This window comes from Amblyomma mixtum, chromosome 2 (genome assembly GCF_055824585.1).
Source record: "Amblyomma mixtum isolate Tamu chromosome 2, ASM5582458v1, whole genome shotgun sequence".
NCBI classification, from domain to species: domain Eukaryota; kingdom Metazoa; phylum Arthropoda; class Arachnida; order Ixodida; family Ixodidae; genus Amblyomma; species Amblyomma mixtum.
In genome coordinates, this window is record NC_143013.1 from 254,044,926 (window position 1) to 254,069,173 (window position 24,248).

At 44.0% G+C, this 24,248-nt stretch overlaps 2 protein-coding genes across 3 annotated transcripts; one reads left to right on the top strand and one right to left on the bottom strand.

Annotated features, from left to right (window-relative positions):
• Positions 1-437: 437 nt before the first annotated feature.
• Positions 438-12,517, bottom strand: Pex14 (peroxisomal biogenesis factor 14). 2 transcript variants are annotated; one of them, XM_089573549.1, is made up of 9 exons: positions 12,427-12,517; positions 12,226-12,306; positions 12,035-12,119; positions 10,655-10,789; positions 8,453-8,541; positions 6,735-6,908; positions 4,767-4,852; positions 1,741-1,849; positions 438-710 (listed from the first exon to the last, which is right to left on the bottom strand). In XM_089573549.1, the coding sequence occupies exons 1-9, from the start codon at positions 12,490-12,492 to the stop codon at positions 597-599; spliced, it is 939 nt and encodes a 312-aa protein (XP_089429675.1). In that variant the 5' UTR covers positions 12,493-12,517; the 3' UTR covers positions 438-596. The 2 variants fall into 2 exon arrangements, with proteins under 2 accessions (XP_089429675.1, XP_089429674.1); XM_089573548.1 differs by having other exon boundaries at positions 6,702-6,908.
• Positions 12,518-12,780: 263 nt separating this feature from the next.
• On the top strand, positions 12,781-19,254 carry Drep2 (DNA fragmentation factor-related protein 2). The gene is made up of 4 exons (XM_089573547.1): positions 12,781-13,101; positions 13,726-13,819; positions 15,846-16,019; positions 18,319-19,254. The coding sequence occupies exons 1-4, from the start codon at positions 13,090-13,092 to the stop codon at positions 19,245-19,247; spliced, it is 1,209 nt and encodes a 402-aa protein (XP_089429673.1). The 5' UTR covers positions 12,781-13,089; the 3' UTR covers positions 19,248-19,254.
• The last annotated feature ends 4,994 nt before the right edge of the window (positions 19,255-24,248 follow it).

Consider the following 24,248-nt stretch of genomic DNA (forward strand, 5'->3'; position numbering starts at 1 on the left):
GCCTATTGTAACTAGTGCTACTGTACAGTATTCAGTGCTTAGCCATGCTACACCGCCTACTATTTCTTTTTGATTAATATTACAGCAGGTGTTTGTGTTTCAAACAGGTTACTACAGATTTCAGCATGGCACTAGAATACAGATAAGTTATCATTTTGTCTATCATTATATCTATGCAATGATCGCAAAATGGTCAATGAGTACAATGCCATAATTCAACCCTTTGGTGTATTTCAAGCTCTTCAACACTCAATAGGGAGGCTTCTACAGCAAAGATGCTTTCAAATAAAAAGCATAAGTGTGCTTGTTCTACTTGTATATTTTTGAGCCACATTTTCTTTAGCGAGAGCTACACACAATACTGTGTGTCAGTTTTATTGAGAACTATATGCCATAAAATGGATCTACCCTAAATTAAACAATACAAGACACAGTCATGACATATCACCTCGTATACCATTTATTGCCGCAAGGTATATATTAGCACGCTCAATTCAAGTTATAATGACTGGGTATAAACAGTGGACGACACGCAAATCGAGGTGCATTGCCAGACGCACCCTTTTGCTTTGTTCTAACAATATGCAACACAGTTGTCACGCCAAGCCAGTTGGTCTGTTCTGCACCAGTTCCTCCTTTCTGGATGCAGCCAGCTCCTTTGCATCATCTTCACTTTGCTCCTCATCCTCCTCCTCTTCTGAATCATTAGGCTGAAAAAAAGGGGTGGGGGAGGGAGGGGGGAAGAAAAGATCAAACAGTCCATCTCGGATCAAACACTGCCCACAAATGCCTCCATAACTGGCAGGCTTTCTGCTGTGCCACATGAATTGGTGTTAGTACTGACATGATACTAATGCATAGGTCTTTTTATGTTTGTTTTTCCGGAAAAATTATCTGGACATCACGGGTCTTAGAATAGGGCACAATACCAAAACCATGCAAACAATGCCCCCCCCTTTTTTTTAGCCATGAGAATGAGGTAAGCCACAGTAATCGGGCCACATTAGAATTGGACAAAAAGCATTTATGCTGTAGTCATGCACAAGCTTTACATCGTCAGACACAAAATCTTGCCATAAAAGGCAAATTGCAAAAAAAAAAAAAAAAGGCGCTCTTGAAAGTTTTTTGTGCAATATGGCCATGTAATGGGATTTCACTGGTGTAATCTAACTGAAATTTTTATAGCAATAAATTTTATTTGTGATTAACAAACAAGGCTTGGAAAGTAGAAAAGCAACATTGGGGCCTCCCTTTACGCTGAAACCTCGCCAATACTTGCCAACAAACTTGAGACACAGCAACACCTCTTTTATTGTTCTGCTTCATGCAGAATATGCAGTGGTGCCATGCTTTTGTTATTTGTACGTGGATTGCATTCGCCATTCTCTATTTGACTTATTACAACGGCATGATTTAGGTTTGGTTTATGGGGTTTAACGTCCCCATAAACCATATGATGTCAGACGTACTCACAATATTAAACTGCTTATTGTCTATGATGCTTGCATCACGTCCTTACAAGAGTTACAATAACTCGTGAGTAAGCTACAATGTGAGGTGATGCTTCAGAATGGGCCGGTCATGAACTCCATTTATGAAAACTTTGCAATCACTAATTGCGCTAGTCACTTTCACTCTTGACAAGCTTACTCTGTCTTGCGGGCGTGAGTCTGTCCTAAAGACAGTTTTCTTTCCAGTTATCTGCCTGCACACTGTCAGTGCCAAATGACAGTCACCAACCTGACCAGAGACGCCATTCTCTGTTTTGCTCGTGCCGTTGCTAGAAAGTTGCCACGCTGGAATGCTAGCCGCAGGTGGAGTCACTTTTGGAGTGCTGGGAAACTGGCTCCTGCAAATCAAAGGGGAAAGGGAACAAAGTCGTGTCAATCTTAGTAACCTGCCACTAAACTGTGTGCTCATTCGGGTGCTTATTGAAATGACATGGAAGAAATCGGTGGACAAATTCACAGGGGCATTTATGCTGTGTAGCTAGCAGGCTAGCAAGCTAACAAACGCCCAGACAAAAACAAAATGTTAGCTGTAAAGTGGGCATGCCCGTGTTCCCATTTTCAAGGAGGAAATTTTTCATCCTTTAGCACCTCAATGTTGTAACTTCACGCCTAGCTGCGCCTGTGTTTCAGCACCTCTCTCTCTGTTTTATTTTCTTTAAATAATTTTCTCTCTTTCTTTTTTTTTTATTGTAAAACACAAGGTTTTGCATGGCACTGCACAAAATTTTACAGGATCATTGCTAGTACACCTGTGTGAAGGCCAAAGCTTGATTAGCTGTAATCAAGGTAAGCATAAACAGCTGATGGCTTCCACTCAGAAAAACTACGCGGATGCTTAAGTCGCCTGAAGGGTGGAATGCGGTAGCATTAGATTTCACATCTTTCGTCGTTGCAGCTTCTGTTGCAACTTATGTGTGTATTTGCATCAGTATCTTTGCAATTTCTGGACCATCAACCGCCATATTCAAAATGCTAGCTGCAGTAGCAGGCAGCCGCTAAGGTGTGACGGTGCTGAGGTTTGCATATACCAAATTTTTTTCTGACTTTTAATTTCGATTCCCTATCTAGGTTTCTGCCTAGAAACTAGGTTGCTCACAACCTAATGGCCATGTTGTGATGAAATCAAAAGGTCACGTGACTGCTTGACATCAAAAGGTCACGTGACCTCTCTCAACTAATCATTAATTTAACTGCCACCTGCTATGGTAGGTGGGCTTCTCCCAATCCAGTGGCCAGGTTGCCTACTGCCATGGTAGCCAGATAGTAATGACGTCACAAGGTCACATGACCTCTCTCGACCAATCAGGGCAGCCCATCGAGGTAGGCTGTGATGACATCACAAGGCCAGGTGACCTCCCTCGACGAATCAGGAGATTTCATCTCAGATATTGGTGGCTTTTGGTGTGACAACTCTAATGCAATCACATTAATAAAACAAACTAAAGTAAACAGCACCTCCTCATCTTAGAAGACAAACCAACTTACTACAATAGCCTTCTAGCATTGCACCCACAAACACAATCCGCATTCAAACAAGCACATCAACATATGTAAAAAGCTCAGCACAGCTCACTTTGGAGTGCTGCATGATGCACACATCAAAATAGTCATAGGCCATACAAAATCCACCAAATGTACCATGAAAAGCATAAACTGGAGAGTGAAAAAAAAGCAAGAGAAAAATGCTAAGCTACAAGCCATACTGTGACAAGCAGTCCTACGTTAGGTATTGCACTGCGACTACCAGCAGCTCCCATCTGTTGCCGTTCATTACAAACGGAAACTGTCCTCGATACAGTGTAAACCTATGCTGCCGAGCTCTCATCCACACTGCTTACTCATCTCTCCGTAATCTGCCAAAGTGACACTACCTAGCCTCAAAAACATGCAACTTCTCTCAAAAATCAAATGTGGTAATTTAAGGGCCCCCTAATTTCCCGTCATTCCATGGAAAATCGCAATTTTTAACATTTTCTTCAAAATGTTGTGAGGACTTTTTTTTTATGTTGTGTAGTTTGTGGACGTCAGTAGGCGTAATAAAATGATGGGAATGTGATTCAGTTCATCCGTCTGCATTCCCTTGAATTCTAGAATGTGATAACAGTCAAAGTTCTGCTGATGCATTGACAAGCTTGCTCCCCCATCCACTCAAACAAACTAGCACGTAAAGCACTGTGGTTCCGGCAGCAGTGCATTCGCACCCTTCTGTGCAATGAGTCACGATACCGGTGCTTGTCAAAAGCAGTATAACCGCATTTGCACAAATATGCGATTTTTTTTTCTTAATTCATCTGCTTCAGACAAGACCTCATGTTATACTCGTATTTGGAGCCAAAGTACAGAGATGGTACTGATTTTCTTTTTTCCTTCGTTTTTTTTTTTTTTTTGAGATTCACATCAAGCTCACCCACCATGCTCGCGAACTGAAAGGAAAAGCCAACTTCTCGATGACCTTGGGCCGTCAAGGCGAAGTGCACCGCCACTTCAGCGTGAAAGGCCACATTCATTACTAACGCGATACTGCAGCTTCTTTGATCTCGTGTCGCAGAAATTAATATTTTCCGACGCAGAAAATCAGGGGCCTTAGGCATGACGTGTAGTTTAACCCTGTAGCGCCTAGGCAATGAAAACGCCTGATAAGAGTTACGAATTTCCAGGATTTCTTAACTATAAGGTCTCTTGATTGCAGAAGCGTGAAAAACCGAAGTTTTATCAAGGAAAAGATGATTACAACTAATTATTTTAGGTCATTTTGATCATTTACGGATGCAAAAGATAAATAAAACTAATTACCCCGGTGCATACAGTAAACTGGGAGCAGTATTCAAAAATTCTCCATCCCTTGCCAATGCGGCATTATGACCACAAATTTCAGGCTGTTCTGCCATTATTGCTAGCTTCTGTACGAATAGCAGACCTCCTGTATCTCTGACAGATTACATATTCGCCTCGCATTTCTAAATCTGTTGGAGAATACCGTTACTTCAAGTATGCTCGGAATTCACTGATGTGAACAGGAATGAAAATTATTCACATTTTTAGGTTCTGTACCACACTTGATATGCTGGATGTTGCTGCATAAATGCCACGAAGCTGAACAGGGGAACAAGTTTGGCACAAGTAATGGACCGCTAAAACTTGACATACTACTTAGTATAGACCGTGCATCACATGGCAAAGCCCCATCACAGAGCTGGGTCCATCACCATTCAGCAGCCCTCCCAAAGCACACCCGCAGCTGCCTTTTGCACCCACCTGCTTAGTAGCAATGCCTTGACTGACAACACCTCGGATTTGAGCTCAGAGATGGTGCTGTCTTGTTTCGCAGCGTCCGCGGCATCCTGAGGCAATTGTGAAACAGCATCTTAGTTGCAATGAACCTGCAAGAACTATTACCGTCCCTAATTTTAAAGTTTCTGCCAAACAGAGTACGTGAAAGCTTCTGCCTCCACTCTGTCACTGAATGGGCAGTGCCACCTCATAATGTGTGAGCCTGATAGCCATCAGAATCAACTGTAAATGACAATAGTTATAGTGGCACTGGAAGCAGGCTTCTCCTAAACATTTTATTTTTTCCTTTCTATCAACACTCAAACTCTGTTTTACTTTTTACCAAGCTGACCTTGTACTTTCACAAAGCAATGACAAACAGCTCGTACAGCCATACATTACATGTTACTCCGTACCCTGAGGGCAAAATAAAGGAAATATTTCCTGTACATAATCCTACTGTGTGCGCAACCAATGCAGCATGAAACTGAGTGCACAATAACAAAACGAAAATTATAAGTGAATAAAATGCTCGCCAACACTGAACCGGCTACATACCATACTACTGGATCAGGACACAATCAAGGGCATTTGTTTTCTGTTGGAGCTGCTCTTATGTTTTCAAAAAGGCTTTAAATGTTATTGCCCCTATCATCACACAGCAACTATAAAATGCTTCATTGGGACTGCACTGCTGATGCTCACCTTCCTGGGTGCTAAGAATAAAAAAAAATTCTGCCTTTCTTCGCATGATCAAAAAGTAACTAAAATAAATGTAAAAATACTTGTGCTTAGAATAAACTACAATGCATTTCAACTAAGCCAGCTTTGCACTGATTATTTATTTTCAGCACCAATACTGCCATCCACTGCAGCTGTTTACCATTTCATAAGCAGACACTAATCCTGCCCGAGCGTCATCTCACTCTGTAGATTAGTGCAAGCAACAAGACAGTAATGCTAAGAAAATGAAAATTATACTGCTTTTCACAATAAGCATGCTATTTGGCAAAAGCTGTGCAAGTAGTGCGCCCGCAAGAGCATATCACTTCGCCGCGTATCACTCATACTTCTAAGAGCCTCCGTGAAGGCTAGGACAAAAACATGTAGCAGTATAAAACAACATGCTAGGCCCTCCAAACCGCACTCAAGACAGTCAGGCATTCAGTTATTAAACCCCGCGAGTATAATTATCACTGATGGATGCTGAATACAATGTGGGTGCAGACAGAGTTGGAGCAAAGCAGTGCGCCAACCGTGCATCACTTTGCTGCACACCACTCTTACTATTCGAGGTCTCGGTGAGGGGCGGGAAGAAAACGCTATAAAGAGTAAAATGAAGTGCAAGACATTTCTAGTCACGAGACCAGAGTTTTGTCGCATCGAAAGATGCTTGTGTCAACTTTGGATGTGTGGTGAACTACTTTTAGGGGGCGGACAAGGTTTGGTTTAAGGGGTTTAACGTCCCAAAGCGACTAAGGCTATGAGAGGCGCCGTAGTGGAGGGCTCCAGAAATTTCGACCACCTGGGGTTCTTTAACGTGCACTGACATCGCACAGTACACAGGCCTCTAGAATTTCTCCTCCAAAGAAATTCAGCCACCGCAGCCGGGATCGAACCCGCGTCTTTCGGGTCAGCAGCCGAGCACCATAACCACTAAGCCACCGCGGCCGCGACAGCACCGGGGGGGGGGGGGGGGGACAAAGCCAGCATGAACAGGCAGCTCTACCTTTGGCAGCACTGCATGCTATGTATGAAAAGAAGTATATGATCCTCAATTAAGCCACCTTAGCATTTTAAACCCATCACTAGTACTAATGAACCACCCGCAGAAGAAATAAGAGAAATGAAGAGTGCATGCTGCCATTTTAACCTCGTCTATACCCACTAATGAGGCTGCACTATCTCGCGTGAGCTTACTGGGAGAAATGAGCTTGCACGCGTCATACACACAGCTGGCTTGCGCTGCAGCTTGTCTTCCGCAACAGCCGACTCCAGGGATGAGACGGCTTCCCTCAGCTGCTGAATGGCCTCAGTGAGTGCACTGATTTGCTCCTGGACTTGAGACAACCGGTCCGGTTTGCCCCTTGGACCGTCCCAGTCTTTCAGGTATGGCTCCACGTACCTCTGCAGCAAGGGAAGCACATCAGTGACACTGTCTGCGCAAATTCATAATTGCTTGATGCATGTGATGCAGTCCGGACCATGGCAGCAACATGCAACTGCGAAGCATTAGTTTAGAGAGCACAAAATTTACAAGAAGCCGTAAGTAAGCTTGCTATTACAATTTTTCGTGCCAAGCTCCAAAAAGAAAGAGACAAAGTCGTCGACCACTAAAACAAGGTGACAATGGCGCCAGTGGATATCACGTTATCATGGGACCAACGTATCACAAGTTGATCCAAGTAATGCTGCCAGGGAGTTCATGATACTTTTGAGAGTTTCAAGCTCTGCGATATCCAAATTGTGAACTTCTACAAACAAGCCTTCTTAGTCACATCCTTAAAGAAAATACAGCATTTAGGTGGTGTCTACAATGCTGTAGTGCCTACAATGAGTGTCTAATGTTCTTCCCGTCATAACGCCAGTTGGAACTGATTCCACAGCCTTTATATGGTACGCAAGAGTTATCACCTTCTACAACGTCCAACTACCTTCGAATGGATTACCATATGGGATTATACTAACCTGACCCACTAATCCACCTTAATCCATTTCGTGGGGTGGGCATACTTCCAAAATTATGGGGGTCCTTAGGAGTTTTTGGAGGTGGGCCAACTTCCAAATTTCAGGGGTCCTCACACTTTAAACTTTGGCGGTGCCATACGATAGGTCCATTGATGGTCACATGGTATTAAGGACATTACGAACCTCTCAATCACACTGATAGACCGCGGGGAGTCCTAATACAACTGCTGACACAGTGGTGCAGCAGCTAAGCGATGGACGCCTGCCCTGACAGGTAGCTGTTTCAAACACAATCTCCGGTGGGGCCTGTGAGACCCAGGTTGCTCTTCCCGAACTCCTACAAGGCTGCTGCGCAGCACCACGGTGGGCAGGTGGCAACTGCATTGAATTTAACAACAGTGGGCAGTTTTCACACAATCTGGTGGGCACATTGCCACCTTCCACTGTGGGCAGGTCCTGATGTCGTCACAAGGCCATGTGACCACTCTCGACTAATCAGGGAACTTTGTAGCAGATTTCAATTTCGCGGTGCTTTCTGATTGGTCATTTGGGATCATGTGACCCTGATGAAGTCATCAAGGAATTGACCAATCAGGAATATCATTATCAAGGAGCATGCAACTGCATGACGAAAGCCTAAATGCTACTAACAGCAAACAGTGCTGTAAAGGTGCACCAAATAACTACAAATTGTAGATTCAAGTTACGCAGAATAAGCTCAGTAGAAAAAAAAAATCCAGAAAATTAGTGTCTATGACCAAAACAAGCATGCTAAAGTCACAGCATACCATTTTGCAAATATAGCATCAGTAAATGAAGCCTCCTAGAGTAATTTCATTTGCACATTTCCTACTGCAGTTGTCTGCTTTGAAGCTGAACTTGTGAATAAACTGACTTTCACAGCTAACGAATATTGCTCTGCAAGCTTTACAAGGCTACACTATGTGTTAAAAAATCAGAGCACAATGAAAACATATGCTTACCTTATACACATAGTAAGCACCGTAGCAAGCAACTCCGATTACGACCACTGATGATGAAAAGTGGCTCAACTGGGACCAGAATGAGTACTCTGAAAGTTGAAGTCAGCGGAAGCAAAAAATGTTGATTTCAGTGACATGTTACATAATTCTATGAATTTCACACTTTTCAACTAGCACCACAGCAGCAGTGGTCTAATATTTCCTTGCATATTCGCAGTAGCACAAAGCCACTCTGATTGACAAATCAAGCGCTTATGTTCTTACTTGTTTTCTCTGAGCTGCTGAGAACTCAAGGTTACACACATCACAAAAATGACAAGGGAAAGAAAGAAAAAAGCCTGCAGGGCATAAATGGGAAAGGGAATCCCAAGACTTAATTCACGATTTCCCCTGCAACACAACCACGCTGACACAACACACAGAAAAAAAGTTCAATGTGCTCCCAAAGGAAAAGTTACTGGCATAGTGCAGCATATTGTTTCCTTTAATACTTCCCTTCAGTGTTCTTTTAGAGGTTGGCAGCTCTTCTCTACCAGTGTATCTGTTTCTTTCAGTCATCATTTCAAAGTCCCTTTAGCCACATGTTTACAGCTGAATGCAAGAAAGTTACAATCAGCTGGTCTTTGATACGCACTGTACGTTAATTACTTCTGGCATACAGGAGAGCATGGTTAGTGTAACACAACCAAAAAAATATGCATACATGATTTCACCATTCCCGACTAATACGGTAGAATCTCGATGATACGATCACAGTTGATAAAAATTTCAGGATGATATGGATTTGCAAAATTCCCCGGCCGAAGTACATCGTGTGCAATGGGCGGGATTACAGATGTTCCAAACACCCTCTTGCGCCACTATGGATGATATAAAAGCACGAGCCGCAGCTTCATCCTCACGCTGCCCATACATCATCAACCTCATGATCGCCAATCGTACGGTACACACCAAGAGCAATGAGTGGCAGTGCATGGTCCGCACATGGTTGATGCCGTGATTGCCAGTCATGCAGTACACACCACGAGTTAGCGGTCGCTGACGCGCGAGTGAGCAGTGGCATGGCTCTAAATAAATCTCGTCAGCAGTAAACAAATCAGCATAAATGCATTTCCAGTGTTTCAGCATGCGGATTGCTAGTTTGGGATGATACAAGTATTTTTTGCGACCCCGTGAGATCCACATTATTGAGATTCTACTTATTATGAAACGGGCAAAGAGGGTGAGGATGAGAATTCAGAAACTGCTGACTGTGTAACGTGCTTTCCGTCCACTCTTTCATGCTATAGTTTCACAATCTTCACAGCAGCATCAGTTACACAACTGCCTGAAGTCTAAAGGGAAAGAAAAGAAATGCAAGGTACACATACCTCAACTGTTCTGTTAACTTGCACTGATTAACATGAGACGCAGCGGACAGAAAGACATCACACAAAGCTGAAGGCCATATGAAGTGGTTTGGTTGGCTGACAGAAAGCACCAACTCTTAAACGAATGAAACTTCACCACAACCCATATTTCATGCAAACATATGAGGGTGAGTCAAAAAGTAACCTTAAAATGGGGACTGAAAATTATAATCATGCGGTATACAGCTCTGCTCTGGGCACGTTATTTCCTGCCATCAGGTTGGACAGTGCATCGCGATTCGTCAGTATGATGTGAAAAGCGATGTCACTGGAGCATATAGAATATGGTTGCCCTTTTCGAAGCGTGTGCAACAGAGGAGCAATGAATCGCTGCTATTCCTTTCCTGATAAGAGATGGTGAGACACTGCATGATACTGATTTATAAAGGAAAGAGCAGTACGGGAACACCTGGCTGACACTTTCAGCAGGTTTACGAGCTGCACTACAAGTTAGAAGCGGAGTTGCAACATTGAACCACAAAGTTCACCATAAAAAATGACGTGATAACAGTGCATAGATGGCTGAGGAGTCAGCCTGAAGGATTGTTTTATTTTCGCAAGCGAGGCATTGAAGAAACAATGGAGCACCTGTAACAGATGTTCTATGGTCGATATTTACAAACAATGAAATACTTTTTCCTTTCATTTTGTGCAAATAAATAGTTGCTAGGGTTCCTGCTTGAATGCCTCTCATGTATTTTGCAAAAGGTCTCAGAAAGCTGCTTTTGCTCACTGAGCCTCATGCCACAGATGCAGATTAAAACAACTAAGAAAGCAATTAACAGTGTTTAACCTGGCTGCAACAGATGTGGTGGAGGTGGCGGAGGTGGTGGAGGGGGCAATGGTGGCAAGGTGGCTGGCCGAGAGGTGTCCACGTTCCAGACTCTTGCCCGCTCAATGGCTGCATCGATTTCCTCAGGTGTTAACCCTGCACAGCACATTAAAAGACAGATGCTGCAAAATGAAGCACACTACAAAATGTTCTATCGCTTAGCTACATGGCTGTTAAAACATTAGTAGTGTTCTCAAAGACGATGATTTCTGTATTCCAGAGACAAAATTTGCAAGCAATTACATAAGTTTACAATTCCTCACTTAATTTGCCTTGATTTAAGAATGGGTGTGCAGCAGCAATTTTCATCTTTGCATCTCTGTTTCATCAGTAGGCAGACATGATAAGCAAAGATAGCTGCAATAGGCACCAGGTTCATTAAATGGTCTCAATATGCTTGAACGCTGCCTTTAGAAGCACGTGTTGGTGACCAACAGTTTAAAGAACTTCAACTTTGAGTCACTTAACTACAGCGCTCAGATAGTTACTCAAGACACACACATGCAGACCATTGCTTGGGAAACCAGCGGAAGCAAATTCATTATTTAAGGATACCACTATGCAAGGCTAACCTTCTTTTGGCAAAAACCAAACAAGTGCATAGTGCTAAAACATGCCTTGACAAATTTTAATTAAATTATATAATTACACACTAATAAGTGGCAAGCCCATTGCCATGCCTTTTTCACTGATGACCATGCGAAAGCACAGTGCTGCAATACAGCATTATTTGCCACTGACAGGATATCACATTTCCACACTACAATTTCACACAGGAGTTTGACGCATCTGTTCACAACACTAATTTAAACAGGAAAAACTTCACTGACAGATAGCTGATAGATATTTCATAAGCACATTCTTGGGATTCTTTACAGGTCAGCATTAGAGAAATATAAATTCTGTAGAAACGAAGCAGTTGCCAGCAAGACAGCTTCTGTCGAGTTTGTTAAATTTAGTTTCCAGGCTTACAAACACTCCTTGCATTGGGTTCTCACATCAAAATGTTTAGAAGATAACAAAGAAAAAGCTTGTGCATACACAGTTGCTATTGTGATGACCTTCAAACAAAAAGCAACTGACAGTGGTTACATTACAAGGGTTCTTAGCAAAAGAAAGTCGCACAGCAGCACCATTTTTTTTTTCGGTTTTCTAAATAGCAGAACTTTGTTAACATTTGGAAAGGTTAGTAAAGCATAAAAAACTGACAGAAACGGCAAAGCCCTTTAACAGCGACACGCTAACGAAAGCGTAGTTGCGACGCCCAAGGTTCACATTAAATTTAATTCTTAAATGATGGTGCTATACGGAGCGAGCCCTGGATACAAGTATCTTGCGCACCTTTCTTGAGCAAGAACGCTCGTTTCTGAGAAAGTGGACTGCCTTGAACGCGCGGGTTTTCAAGGAAGCTCACGGCTGTGGCAACCTGCGAAAGGAGGAAACAAGAAGCGGATTACCATCTCGAAAAAGCGACCCAGAGAAACGGGCCCCGGGATACGAAGTCCGCGTCATTAAGCTTTTTGAAAACTCACAAGGTCCTCCCTCGGTACCTGAGGGACTGGTACTTCGGTCGCCTTCTGGTTGGCGACAGGGCACGTCGATTCTGACCCTTCCTGAGACGAACATAACAGGAAAACGGCGTCAAGAGGCGAAACGAGCCGCTACGCAAAACAGCAAATATGCGGAAGAATGCGAACACATGATACAAAAGCACGGCACGGAATGATTCTCACTGTAGCGTCGGTGCTTTTGGTAACTTCCTTTGAGGCTGTCTCGGACGACGACTCTGAATCTGCCATTTCTCTTCGATCAAGCCTGATGCACCAAGAGACAACGGGTTCAGGGTTTGAAGCGTTGCACAGAAGACCAGAGTGCTCGTTCCCGAACACTCGGCACACACTTAACAATCACCACGTTACAACATCACACAGCATCAAACAAACCAAGAGTCATCGAACCCGAGCAACGCGCAACCCGTCGTCAGCGCGAACACGCGAGAAACACGCAAAAAAATCGCAAAACGGAAACCGAAGGAGAAGCCATGCGGATTTTGTCAACGACAGCCGTGCCGCCTGTATCCGAGTGCAGTTTTTAATGTTTGTAATTTCTTCACTCTTCTAACAGTTTTCCCTGTTTTTAAAAATACTTATTTACGAGAGTGCTTGGCTAGAAAGGAGGGGAAATGAAGTACTGAAGAATTGCATAACAATAACGACAAAACCAAAACAAAAGCGGGGCAGCAGGTTCACAAAGCAAACAGCCAAGCGAGGCGGATGGTGTGGGAGTCAAAGGGCTGTGCATCTTTTCGCTGGAATATCTCGATTCTCTGCGAAATGGCGAGAGATCAGTGGAAGGCGGGACCCAGCGGCTGGAATTAGCTGCGCAAGTCGACTATAATGACTACAGAGGTGAGTTGACCCGGTTCCCTACTGTACGGCCGCACTCCGGAGAAGCCCAGCCGAGGAGCACCCATAACATAAAACCGACAGATGTCAAACGGGACCACGTTAGGCTTCGTCCGGGCAGTTTCTGGTGGAAATAACTAGACCACGGAAGGATCGGCTGCAATACCACGGCTGGCCGAGCTCACGGGACGCAGGGATCGGCTACGCGAAGTGGTCGATGGGCGCTGGGGCCGCCCGATCCCAGTTGTCCTAGTTTGCCCTTTGGAGCCAACCTCTGGTTCCCATGCGCGGTCACCGGCGACGAAAAGACAGAAATTCGACCGTCCGTGTTCTTCTTTTCGGTTTGAAAGGGGCAGTATTTTTTCTTTTAATGCGGCAGGACACGCTTAAGTGATCTTGTCACGCGTATCCGATGCAGCCGTTGACAAACCACACACCGTCGTGTCGCAGTCATGACGCATAGTACAGCGTCCAGCGACTAGCCCGTCCGTAGTTCGCGCGCTGCTCCTAACCGTTTTTTACGAGCCTTTAACGACTTGTTACAGCCAGATTTAATCACAGAAAAGCTAAGGTATAAGGAATTTAGTTTGTTTTCCGTTCTGACTTGTCTTGTGCAATCGACTGCAGGATTTGGCAGGCAAACCGCACAAAGTGTGGAGCTGTGACCGACAGACAAGAAAGTGTGTTGTCGCATCGTCTCTGGATGAACTCCGAACAAAAGGTTAGTTTGCGAGGCCTTTTAGCTTGCATGCTGAGTTATCTTGATCCTACCACCTGGTTACTGGTTTAGGTTTCGCCTTCTGCTTGTCAGACTTGCGAGTTGTCGCTCGGTTCCGTAAACGCGAGCCAGCTTTGCTTGTGTGGTTAGTTATCCCTGATCCACTTGCAGCAATGAATAAAAGCAGAGGTTTCTGTTTAAATTTCACGTATAAAAGTTGCGCAGGAAGGGAACTTTGATCATTTCTAATTGATAGTGTGCGCAGTACCATGATGTGTGTTAGCGTTGACCATGTTAGAGATTTTTCTAATGAATGCAGCCCGTCATTATGCTCAGAAGAAAAGGCCAGTTGAAACAACAGTGATACCTCAACGGACACAAGACGTTGTAAATGCGTTGTTATTCTGTAAGCCAACACCATTATAGAAACTGCGCATTTTTACACAGAACAGTGGGAGGTGTAATTAGATAATTGCTAATTTAAGCTAAACACACTGGGGGTGCAAAAGCTTGGTAGGAGAACACCACAAGTGCAGCTACCCACTTCTGCCTTGCACTTCTGTTGGCACAGTTTGCGCGTGGCGACAGAAATAGTTTTGAATAGCTTCTATGCCCATGTTCATAGAAATGGGGCTTTCACAAGCAAATGTCATGTGTAGCTCAAAGAAAAAGGGAGAGAATATTGGAGTTGCATCTTGCCTGTCTTGCAATTCAGCTTCTCAAACAACACACCAGTGGCAACGGTTGCCTTGTCCTTAGCACATTAGTCAGGCTAAGTGCAAGTTATTTGAAGGTGAAGTACAAGCTGCCTGTAGCAGCAGTCTCGTGGTGACTCAAGGTGACTCACTTTTATAATCAGATCTCATAGTTACAGTTCGAGAGTTAGTTTGTTCACTGTGCCTTCATAACCGTCACCTTAACCTGTCTTCAGTTCCTGTTTGCTGCAAACAAATTAGACTAGTTCAATCCTCATGCATAATTGGTTGCGGTAGGCTTATAGTGTTAACAAAGTTAACGGTAGGATTTTTTTCGCTAACTCTGGGATAGAAATCCTTTAATAGGATCTGCTGCGACTGCTCTTGCATCAATTGGTACTAAAATTGGGATGAGAGTGATTTTAGAGCACGTCCATCTGATTGCAACAAGCTGAAGTCGGGTTGCTATTTTCTCTGGCTATATTCCTATTATGAGCATTTCCTTTATTGCTCACTGAATTGTGTTAACCAGTTCTCCTGTTAGTAGTTTGCTGTGCCTTCACTGTTCATTTCCTTCTGCGAAGCTATTCTGTTCTGGGGCAGTCCGTTTTTGTGATGCTTTCCAATACAAGCTAAGTATGTGCACTGTGTTTACTGACTCCATGGAGTTGGCTGTGGTAATGCTTTTTTGACAGCTCTCTTGCTTATATTGATGAATAGATTATTTGAATTTTTCTTAAGAAGCCATAATCTTGGCACTGATAGAGTCCCCGCCTTACAGTGCTTATAAGCAGCAGCTGTAAAGTGTGTCGGCATCCAATGTGTTTGTTTAAGGATGACTATGCCATTAGTTTTTTTTAGTTAAAAATTCCTTCCAACTTCCTGCAGGTTCAGAAAGGAAGGCAGAACACGTTAACTTTTCAGTTGCATTTAGCAAAACAATCTGTCGTCGTGTGCTGTTCATGAATGGTTTCTCTCTGTCATCATTCATTCATTCATTCATTCATTCATTCATTCATTCATTCATTCATTCATTCATTCATTCATTCATTCCTTTATATGTACTTCTGTGCTGTATGGTAGGTAAGGTCCAAATATCATTACTAATTGTTAAGACCCTTATGCAGAAATACCTGCGAGCTTTTTGCACCATCGCATTCTGGCCTCTCGGTGGTTTACACTAGTTCCTAGTTCCAGCTGCTACTATTGATACATTTTCATCTCAGTGCCTGTAGCTGCTGTAAGGCGTATTACCCATCGCCACTTTCATTACAAGCGTTACTCTTGTGCACCTTAGCTGCTCATAACTCGAACGTGCATACTTTCCCCTCTAGGAGCAGCCAAGTTAGGGTACAACAACCCTTTCGACTTGAAGATCGTACTCGAAACAGATGGCACCGAAGTGGAAGATGAAAACTATTTCCAGCGAGCTGAAAGGGACACAGTTTTCCTAATGCTCCAGCCCAACGAAAAATGGCTGCCACCCGGTGTGGAAGCATTGAGGGCAGGTAAGGAGTGTCGTCTTGATGACTGCTGCTTGTCTCTCTTTCATCAGGGTTTGCATGCACATAGTACACAGAGCTAGAGCAGTAGAGAATGTTCGAAATTCTTAAAACTAGCTTTTCTACAAAGCATGTTGTAATGACCATGATGACTTGCACTGTGTGGAAGTCGCCTTAGAAACCTCTTAGACATGATTTGTTGACAGCAATATTTCTCTTCGCTAATAATTTTTGGAGCATAATACGCAGCATATAGTCGTTATGTATATAGCACATGTTTTGAGGCTGCCTGGCTCTATAAAAACTCATGGTGTGCTGCCAAAAATTTTGTATTTGCATGATGTTGCAGTTAAACAGCTTGGTGGGTCAAATTTCCAGTATGTTGAGAGTTCGATGCATTGTGGAGAAGCTTGATTTCAGAATTCTGGGTGTTCCCCATTATGTCTGATGCTGATGTACTTATTTTACTTATCAGTTCATTAAAGTGTTAAAGTGTGAGTATATGCCAACATAGTTACTATAATCAGTAGAACAGCCAATCTCAGCTCACACAGTATTCCGTAATGCTTTCGCATTTCATACATTCATGTCATTCGTGAGGTCCCATTTATACTTCAATACATCTTCTGTCATGAATTTTCTGTGGGGCATCTTCTCAGATGTATTTGTTCCTAAGCACTTAGATTTTCACTTTTGATTTCCTACACATTTTCACTTTTTTTGTGACATATTCTGGCTTGCTGCTTTTAGTTTTTCACCATTTAAGTACACAGCACAAATCTGCTTTTTACATTGGAGCATGCATATAGACCTTTGCATCGGGCGAGGGAGTTGTCGAAAAGCCTCCTCTCTGGACTGTCGGAAACCGGTTCCGCCGCCACTTCCACCGTACTAGCGAGGGGTGCTCACGACAGTCCAGTGAACAATATGGCAGCGCCCAGGGAGCCCTTACTGCAAAGGTCTATAGAAACCATTTCTATATTGTTGACAGTACACACAAGTGGGATGTTCCCTGTATGTTTTAAAACAGTGCAAACTTTTGCTTTTTTTGCATTATCAGAGTTAGGCATTTCTTGTGTTTGCATTCTGCATGATCACCTTTTGTTTGTCTCCTTGAGTCTCATTTAGTGCATTCTTCGTTATTTTGTTTGTTGTCTTTAGTTCCTTGTGTTTTGTTGTTATTTTGTAACCTGATGACAATAAAGTTTCACTTGCTTTTACGTTTTCTTTTGTTTTTGCTGTCAAACACACACACACACACATCCTCATGGGGGCATACTGAGTGCATGACTTAGCATTGTTGAGCCCCATGTCCCCTCTACAACCGTAATAATGCCAGACATTCAAGGAGAAGGCTAATATGGTCAGTTAACTCACAGCTTGTGGAACTGAAGGCTTGTTTGAACAAAGGAAAGATGGCAGAGCACTGCGATTTTTGAAACTAGTTTTCAAGAAGATTGCTTTGTAAGTATGTAGGAAGTATGTCTCCTCTGTCAACAGAAAGGCATATATTGGCCAAGAAGCAGGAATGCTTAAAATGGCATCTGTTGCAAAATATGGGTGCGAAGACTACAAGCAGCGAAGGGATGGTAGTAAACTGGCCCGTTAAAAAAGCATTCTGATTTGTCTAGCTCCAGTTTTGCCTTGCATTTTACAGAAACTGCTAGAAGTTGACAACTTGCTCAGGTAACTGAAAGATGTCTGTGAGTTAACCTGTGTAAAGAAAACCCACTTCCTTCTGTGGAGTTAATGCCTGGAGTAGAAGCTAGTGAGTTGTCCATATGCGGTAACTACGTTGCATGGATATTCAGAGGGGAACTCCCAATTCGTGCAAGTGTGAGTGAGCAGTCTGAAATGTCGCTTAGGAGAGGTGCACCAATAGAGTTGCATACAGTTGGTGCACCTGCTGATGTGAAAACCATAATAGCTCTCTCAGTACTTGTCAGTGCTTGCATATGTCAGTTTTCTTACTCAAAAAACCTTAGAGCCATCTTTAGCACTATTGCACCACTGCAATGCATGAAGTTTTCACTTGCATATATTCTTGTTACATAAACTAATCATGCTTGAATAATATGAGTTTTTAGTTACTAATGTGAAAGTATTTTTCATATTTCCACATATTCGGACACATCGCACCTGCTTGTAGTGGCATTCTTTAGCTAAGAAAGTACAAGTAGCTAACAATTGGTCTGCACTTTAACTACATTTTGCTTGAGTGCAATCTATATGCAGAGTTCTGTCCCATTACCAAATTTCTGGCTGGGTTGTTCTGCCAACCCACATCCCCGCCTCCCCACTTCAGCCATCACAGCAATACCACGCATCGTGTGCGACGCCATCGCCAGCCTGGAACTGATGGACCTGCAGCCTTCCTGGAAGATCATGGACAATAAGGGACGCGTCACAGTCGTACTCCACTGGGACCAGCACGAAAGGTGCCAGGGGCGCCGCGGACCCGGCTCCGAGCCCGGTGGAGTGCTTCGTGTCGAAGTTTCCTCGCAAGAGGCACAAGCCGCCGGAGCCGTGGACGGAGGCGCCGCCGGTGCCATTCCTCGAACCCGGCTCACTTTAGAAGGCCTGGGGCCCCGACCCGAGTCACGCACACTGCCACCCAGGGCAGGGTCACGTGATTCGGCGACGGGTGCCGCCCCTTCCTCGAGCGGCAACAACGGGACCGGAAGCCCCGACCACAACCACGCTGAGTGCGACTTCCACTGTGCCGCGCTCCATGGCTCCCACCAAATCCAGGTGAACAAGTCGGTCGCGACATCGCCCATCCAGGAGTTCCCACCACGCGGCGGTCCGTTCCCCGGCACATCGGGCTTGCAACGGATGGTGCCTCCACCTCAACCAGCGACATCGGGCAAGGGGCAACACGTCCGCTTCTTGGAGGTGACGGAGGAAGCACGTATACCTGCTGTCGACGACTCAGAGTCGGACACGGAGAACACGGCCTGTGAGGAGGAGCAGCTGACCGAGCGCTACCTGCTGCTGGTGGACCAACTGTCGCTAGAGCAGGACCGGCACCTCACCATCAGAGACATTGGCGTCATTCTCGAGAGGCTGGGCTCACGCATTGTCGACGTGGACCGACTAGAGCGCGAGCGAGAGAGTGCCGATGTCCACAACTGGACTATCAAAGCAACGCTACGCGGCGAGGTGCTCAGGGAAATTGGAGTCATCTACAATGGACAGTATTATGGCATTATGGAACACCCGGGGTACTTTTGATAAGAGGTGTCAGTGCTTTTGGTGTCTTTCCTTTCCTTTTTAGCTCACATAGAGGCCATGTGCCAAAGAATTGCCACTGCCACTTTTGGGGTGCAAGGAGCCCCGCTGCTCGGTGATGGCAGTGCTGAGGTCACTGCTCCCTTCGAAATGCCCACCAACACCAGAGGCATTGTTCCGGGTCAAAGCAGCATGCCATTAGCTCCTCTGTGGGTCACATAAGCGCAGCTAGAGTAGAGAGTGCCACCTCTGTTTAGCAGCTCCCTCACTTGTTAGCTACTCTTTGGTTGCACCGTTATCTTATGTTCGAGCGACATTCCTTAATGTAGCACTGCAGTCGTTGCTCTTGCTTCCTTGTGTCTTCTTTAGTTGTTTCATGTCTAGAAACTTTCCGCAGATTATGATAACTCATGAGCGTACCTTTCAGTATTGGAGAGATTTTTTTAATGGTTCCTTTGCCGCGTTTAAAGAGAATTTTTTTTCACTCCCAGCGTTTTTGTAGCCTCCCCGTGGTGTGTTCACACAGGCTTTGTTCTTTCGCTTGGTGCTAATATGAGTCTCCTCAGCGTTTCCAGCCGTTCACCTTGTATTGCCAGCGGCGGCAGGCTGCCTTCCCTGGCTGCATGAACTGACCCTCCCGCGAACCCAGCCTCATGTGGCCTGATGGTTTAGGACCCAGGCCTTGCACACATCCCCTGCTCAAGACATTTTGTGCAATCTCCTCTCACCAGTTTTTGGGATATCCCTCTCTCTCGGAGCACGGCACTCTACAGCGCCCCATCCCCCTTCATCCCTAACCGTCTCCTCCCCTCCCATCTCCCCATTACTGGCGTGCACTGTGCTGTCTCAGCCTGCAGTGGGTCATTTTCCTTTGACCTCTCGAGTGCTCTGGACATTGCGGCGCCGACTCACTGCCACTGTCTCGCAACGTGTTGACATGAGACGTTGCTCCTATTCTGTCGGCTCACCTGTCGTCACCTCGGCAAAGTTTATCGACTTTGCTTTCATGGTGCATGCCACCTGCTCCTTGTGTTTTTGCAGGTCGCGCTTGTCGGTTGTTTTACCGTTCCTTCTCAATACCTTTTTCTTTCCTTTTTTACTATGGCCATTGTGGCTAAGCTGGTGTCACAACAAAGGCAAGCACTTTCAATGCATGAATTAACTGTATATATGTGTGTGTGTTTGTATATATGTGCGTGTGTATACGAGAAAAAAAAAAGGAAACTGATGAACATCACCTTTTGGACAGTACAACATTTTCACTGTTGACAACAAACGTTTTACAATTCTTGGAGGTTTGTCGAAGAAGCCTTCAAGTTAGCGAATGCCTGTCTGTTCTTGGATGTTGCTGGTGGAAACCTCAGTTAACGTCTTTGTCCTGTGCCAATAGGTATCCTCAAGTAGGTCAGTGTTTGGTTGCGCATTTTTTTGTTTTAACTTGTTGGACCAATTGTTATTCACTGGCTTATGGTTTATACATTCACTCTTTCTTTCTAGGTAACATTCTATATATATGCCATCTTGGCATGCTCTTCCTTGTTCTCTTTGAATTTTCGTATTTGTTTTGTTCCTCGATTGGTTCCTTCCCTGTTGTGACCTATTTGCATGTGTGTCGAAGACCAAGGTGTCAGTGCTCAAACCAGTGGCGTTGGGAGAATGCGCACCTGCGTAGACACACACACACAGACGTACACACTTGCTGGCTCTTGACTTTTTGCGAGAATCTAATCATCGAGCAGGAATTTCTTTTTCATCTTTCTTTTATCAGCAGTGTTGTCTTGCATGTCTCGTTTTCTGACTGTTTGGAATCCATGGTGTCGTTGAATGAAAAAGGCTTTCGTTGCTCATTGTAACATCGTCAAACAAGCAAAGTGAAGGGAAGACACTGGAAACAATGCAAAGGGACTGTTCTCTGTTTTTTGCCATGCGCGCTTCTGGTGACGATAGCAATGATGATGATGATGATGATATATTGTTGACGTCATGCTGGCTGCAAAAGTGGTTTTCAAAGTGGGAGTGCTGTCTCGGTCCCCCGCTGGTGAGATTGCGAGCTTTTCGGGTGAGCTCATAGATGGCGCTCTAGAACCTCCCTCCTCCTTGTCACCTTTCCAGCCTTGCATCTCTACACGGAGAGCAGAGACGTGAGAGTTGTATGTAGTGTAGGTGTGTCTAGGAACTGCTGCTGCTGCTACCCCCTTATTCTCGACCTCTCTACCCTGCCATTTAGCTGCCATGAGAAGTAAAAGCCCGTTCCCTTTATAAGCTACTTTTGACATCCCATTGTTGGAACTGCCATTAAGAATAAAAAGCAACAGCTAAGTAATTATTGCCATAGTTTTGTAATGTACATAGGAGACAAATAAAAAAAATATATATATATAACTGATATCTAACAAATCTACAAGTTATACATGTACATATACTATACATGCACTGTGGGAAGTAACCGTTTCCTTCTGCTACAAGCCTGTATGTATACCCTGGAAACTCCTCACCCCCCACCCTCTTTGCCGCCAATTATGCAGACTGATGAGGGAGGCAGAAAACTTGGCATTTTTCAAGTATTCTTTGGGTCTTCCGCCGAGGGGCAGTCTTCTTCCGCATGCCGTTGTGTTTTCACTGTCAGGGAGTGGAGCTTGTAGGCTTGTAGGAACCGACTTGTTAGATGTTACAAGCTGGGAGAATGCCAGTTCACCTGGCGCCGTTCATATGCAGGCAGGCTGTTGAATATCTCCAGTTCACTTTTCTGCTTGACTTCGTTACGTTTTATGGTTGCTTGTTTCCTGTTGTTTCGTTATGTCCAAGGCTTGCTGTGGGCATTTACCTGACTTGAAGCTTGCACTGGAAGAATTTGGAAGCAAGGGTTGCTTATTGTTGCAGGAAACGCTGACTCTAGTTGTTTTTAGAACTTTGGCTACTCGCTTTCCTATTGTGGTTAAGTAGTCGGCAGTTTAATGCAGCTAGGAGAAGGCTCATTTTGAGAAGATGCAATGCATGCCACCTGGCTGCCAGTTAATACATTACTTCCATGATTCACGTGTTCCTGTCTCTTATTTATTAACTGAATCTATTTGTTACTATATAGTGATGTATAGATATGAACTATTTTCTTTCTTTAAGTGCTTTTGCACAGAAGGGGTAAAATATGCTGTTCTGCATGATATCTAGTTTACTTTGTCATCTTTCTGCTCAGAAATTGATATGATGCAAAGACCTTGAGAGTCTTGCTACATGTAGCTTGGTGTGATGCATGTGTTTGTGCTTGTTTTTGCTACGCCTGTACGAGATTGCAGTACACTCCAAGAGAAAGAAGCCTTCATTTCAAGCATCTGTTTTGCTGTTTGTTGATCAAAATTTTATTGCTTCCTGTTGATTTGTATGCACATTATGGATTGCCTAAATATAGCCTGAACCAATTTATTCAGTTTCACTTTTTTTCCACTTTTCAGGGAATAACTTTTTCGTAGAAAATTCCACTATTCATTGAACTTGTGATTCATGCTGGCAGGAAGGGAAGTCTGTTTTAGAAAGCATAACAAAGATTAACTAGTTTCTACGCACTGTTTGCTAGCTAATCTTTCGAAGTATTTCTACCTGGCTTCAGAGCTATTAGATGGCACTGTTCAACTCGAAAGAAGCCTTGCTCATGCATTCAAAACGGGCCTACTTTTATTTCAGGTAATACTTTCCAGTCCGCAAAGTCGTTCATTTTATACCCAAGGTTTATATCCAAGAAATGCGTGCGTGCATGCGTTTCTGTTTCCGCATTTCACATCGTTGGTAATTATATTTTGTCCAAGCTTGCCACATCTTTTATTGAATTTTTAAGGGACATTGAGGACAACTTCATCCAATCTTTGTTCTTAGTAAAAATTGAATCTTGGCTCTTTCTGGCTATGGTGATGTTTGTCCAGATGTAAAAGACACACTTATCGGTGAGGAAGTCAGAGTTTAGATATCATCGCACCAACTGATTCAAATTAGGGATGTCCTTACCGGAAAAGACGGGTTGCCGCCATTTTGAAGTGAATGGCGATGTAGTGTAGCCTCCGGGATCTGCGCCCAAAATTCGCTGTCGACATGAACCTTTTAGTTGCGAAATCAACCAGTGGTGGCGACACCTGTATTGCGTTTTTTTAGTTATTTCTGGCTTATAAATGCTTTGCTTTTGGTGACAGCGGTCACTTTGTGATCAAAATGCAGTATCTTATCAGTGCAGACCAACTTCTATCTGTTCTCAGTGTCCCTTTATATGCAGGGCTTTCTCTGTTCATTTTTCTTTGTAACTTTACTTGTATGGGGACAGCTTGATGTTACTTACTGACTTCCCGACTTGCTCTCAGGTTAGTTCCAATAGATTTTTGCATGCTTGGCTAAGATGTTAGGAAAGGAAGATTCTTGGTACTGATTTATATTTCTGGCGTAATATACCGTGCAAAGACTCTTAGCGACACTTATCGTCTTGTAATTTAAGGTTCCAAAGCAATTACTTTTATCATTACATACTGTTGAAAAAAGAACGCCATCTATTCGTTGGTATGCCTTCAGAAACACTTTGCAAAAGAATTGTTCTGATGAAATTAAGGTGGCCTTCATGTTTTCGACTGTTTTTCAAATGCTTTCTTCAAGTGTGTTTTTAGTGTAACTCTGGTTTTAAGTGTAACAGTGGAAAAGGTTCCAAGCTTATTGCTGCGTTACAAGACTGCCTATTATTATATGCAATGACATCTGCCTTCTCTGTTTGAGGCAGCCTAGAAATTACGTAACCAGGAGAGAGGGGTTCCGCCAAGAGTGAAACAGCATTGTTGGTCGCTTTATCTGTGTCATGGCATGCAATTTGTTGGTGTGTAGAGCTGTTTATGGGCTGGCATTGTTATGCGTAACACCTGTTGTTATTGTTTACACTTGTTTAATTCTTAGCACCTTGCCTGGCAGCAGGTGTACCTGACATGAGGTTTGTTGAACGAGGCCTCGTATTTCGTTTCAGTGTACACTCTCATGCCG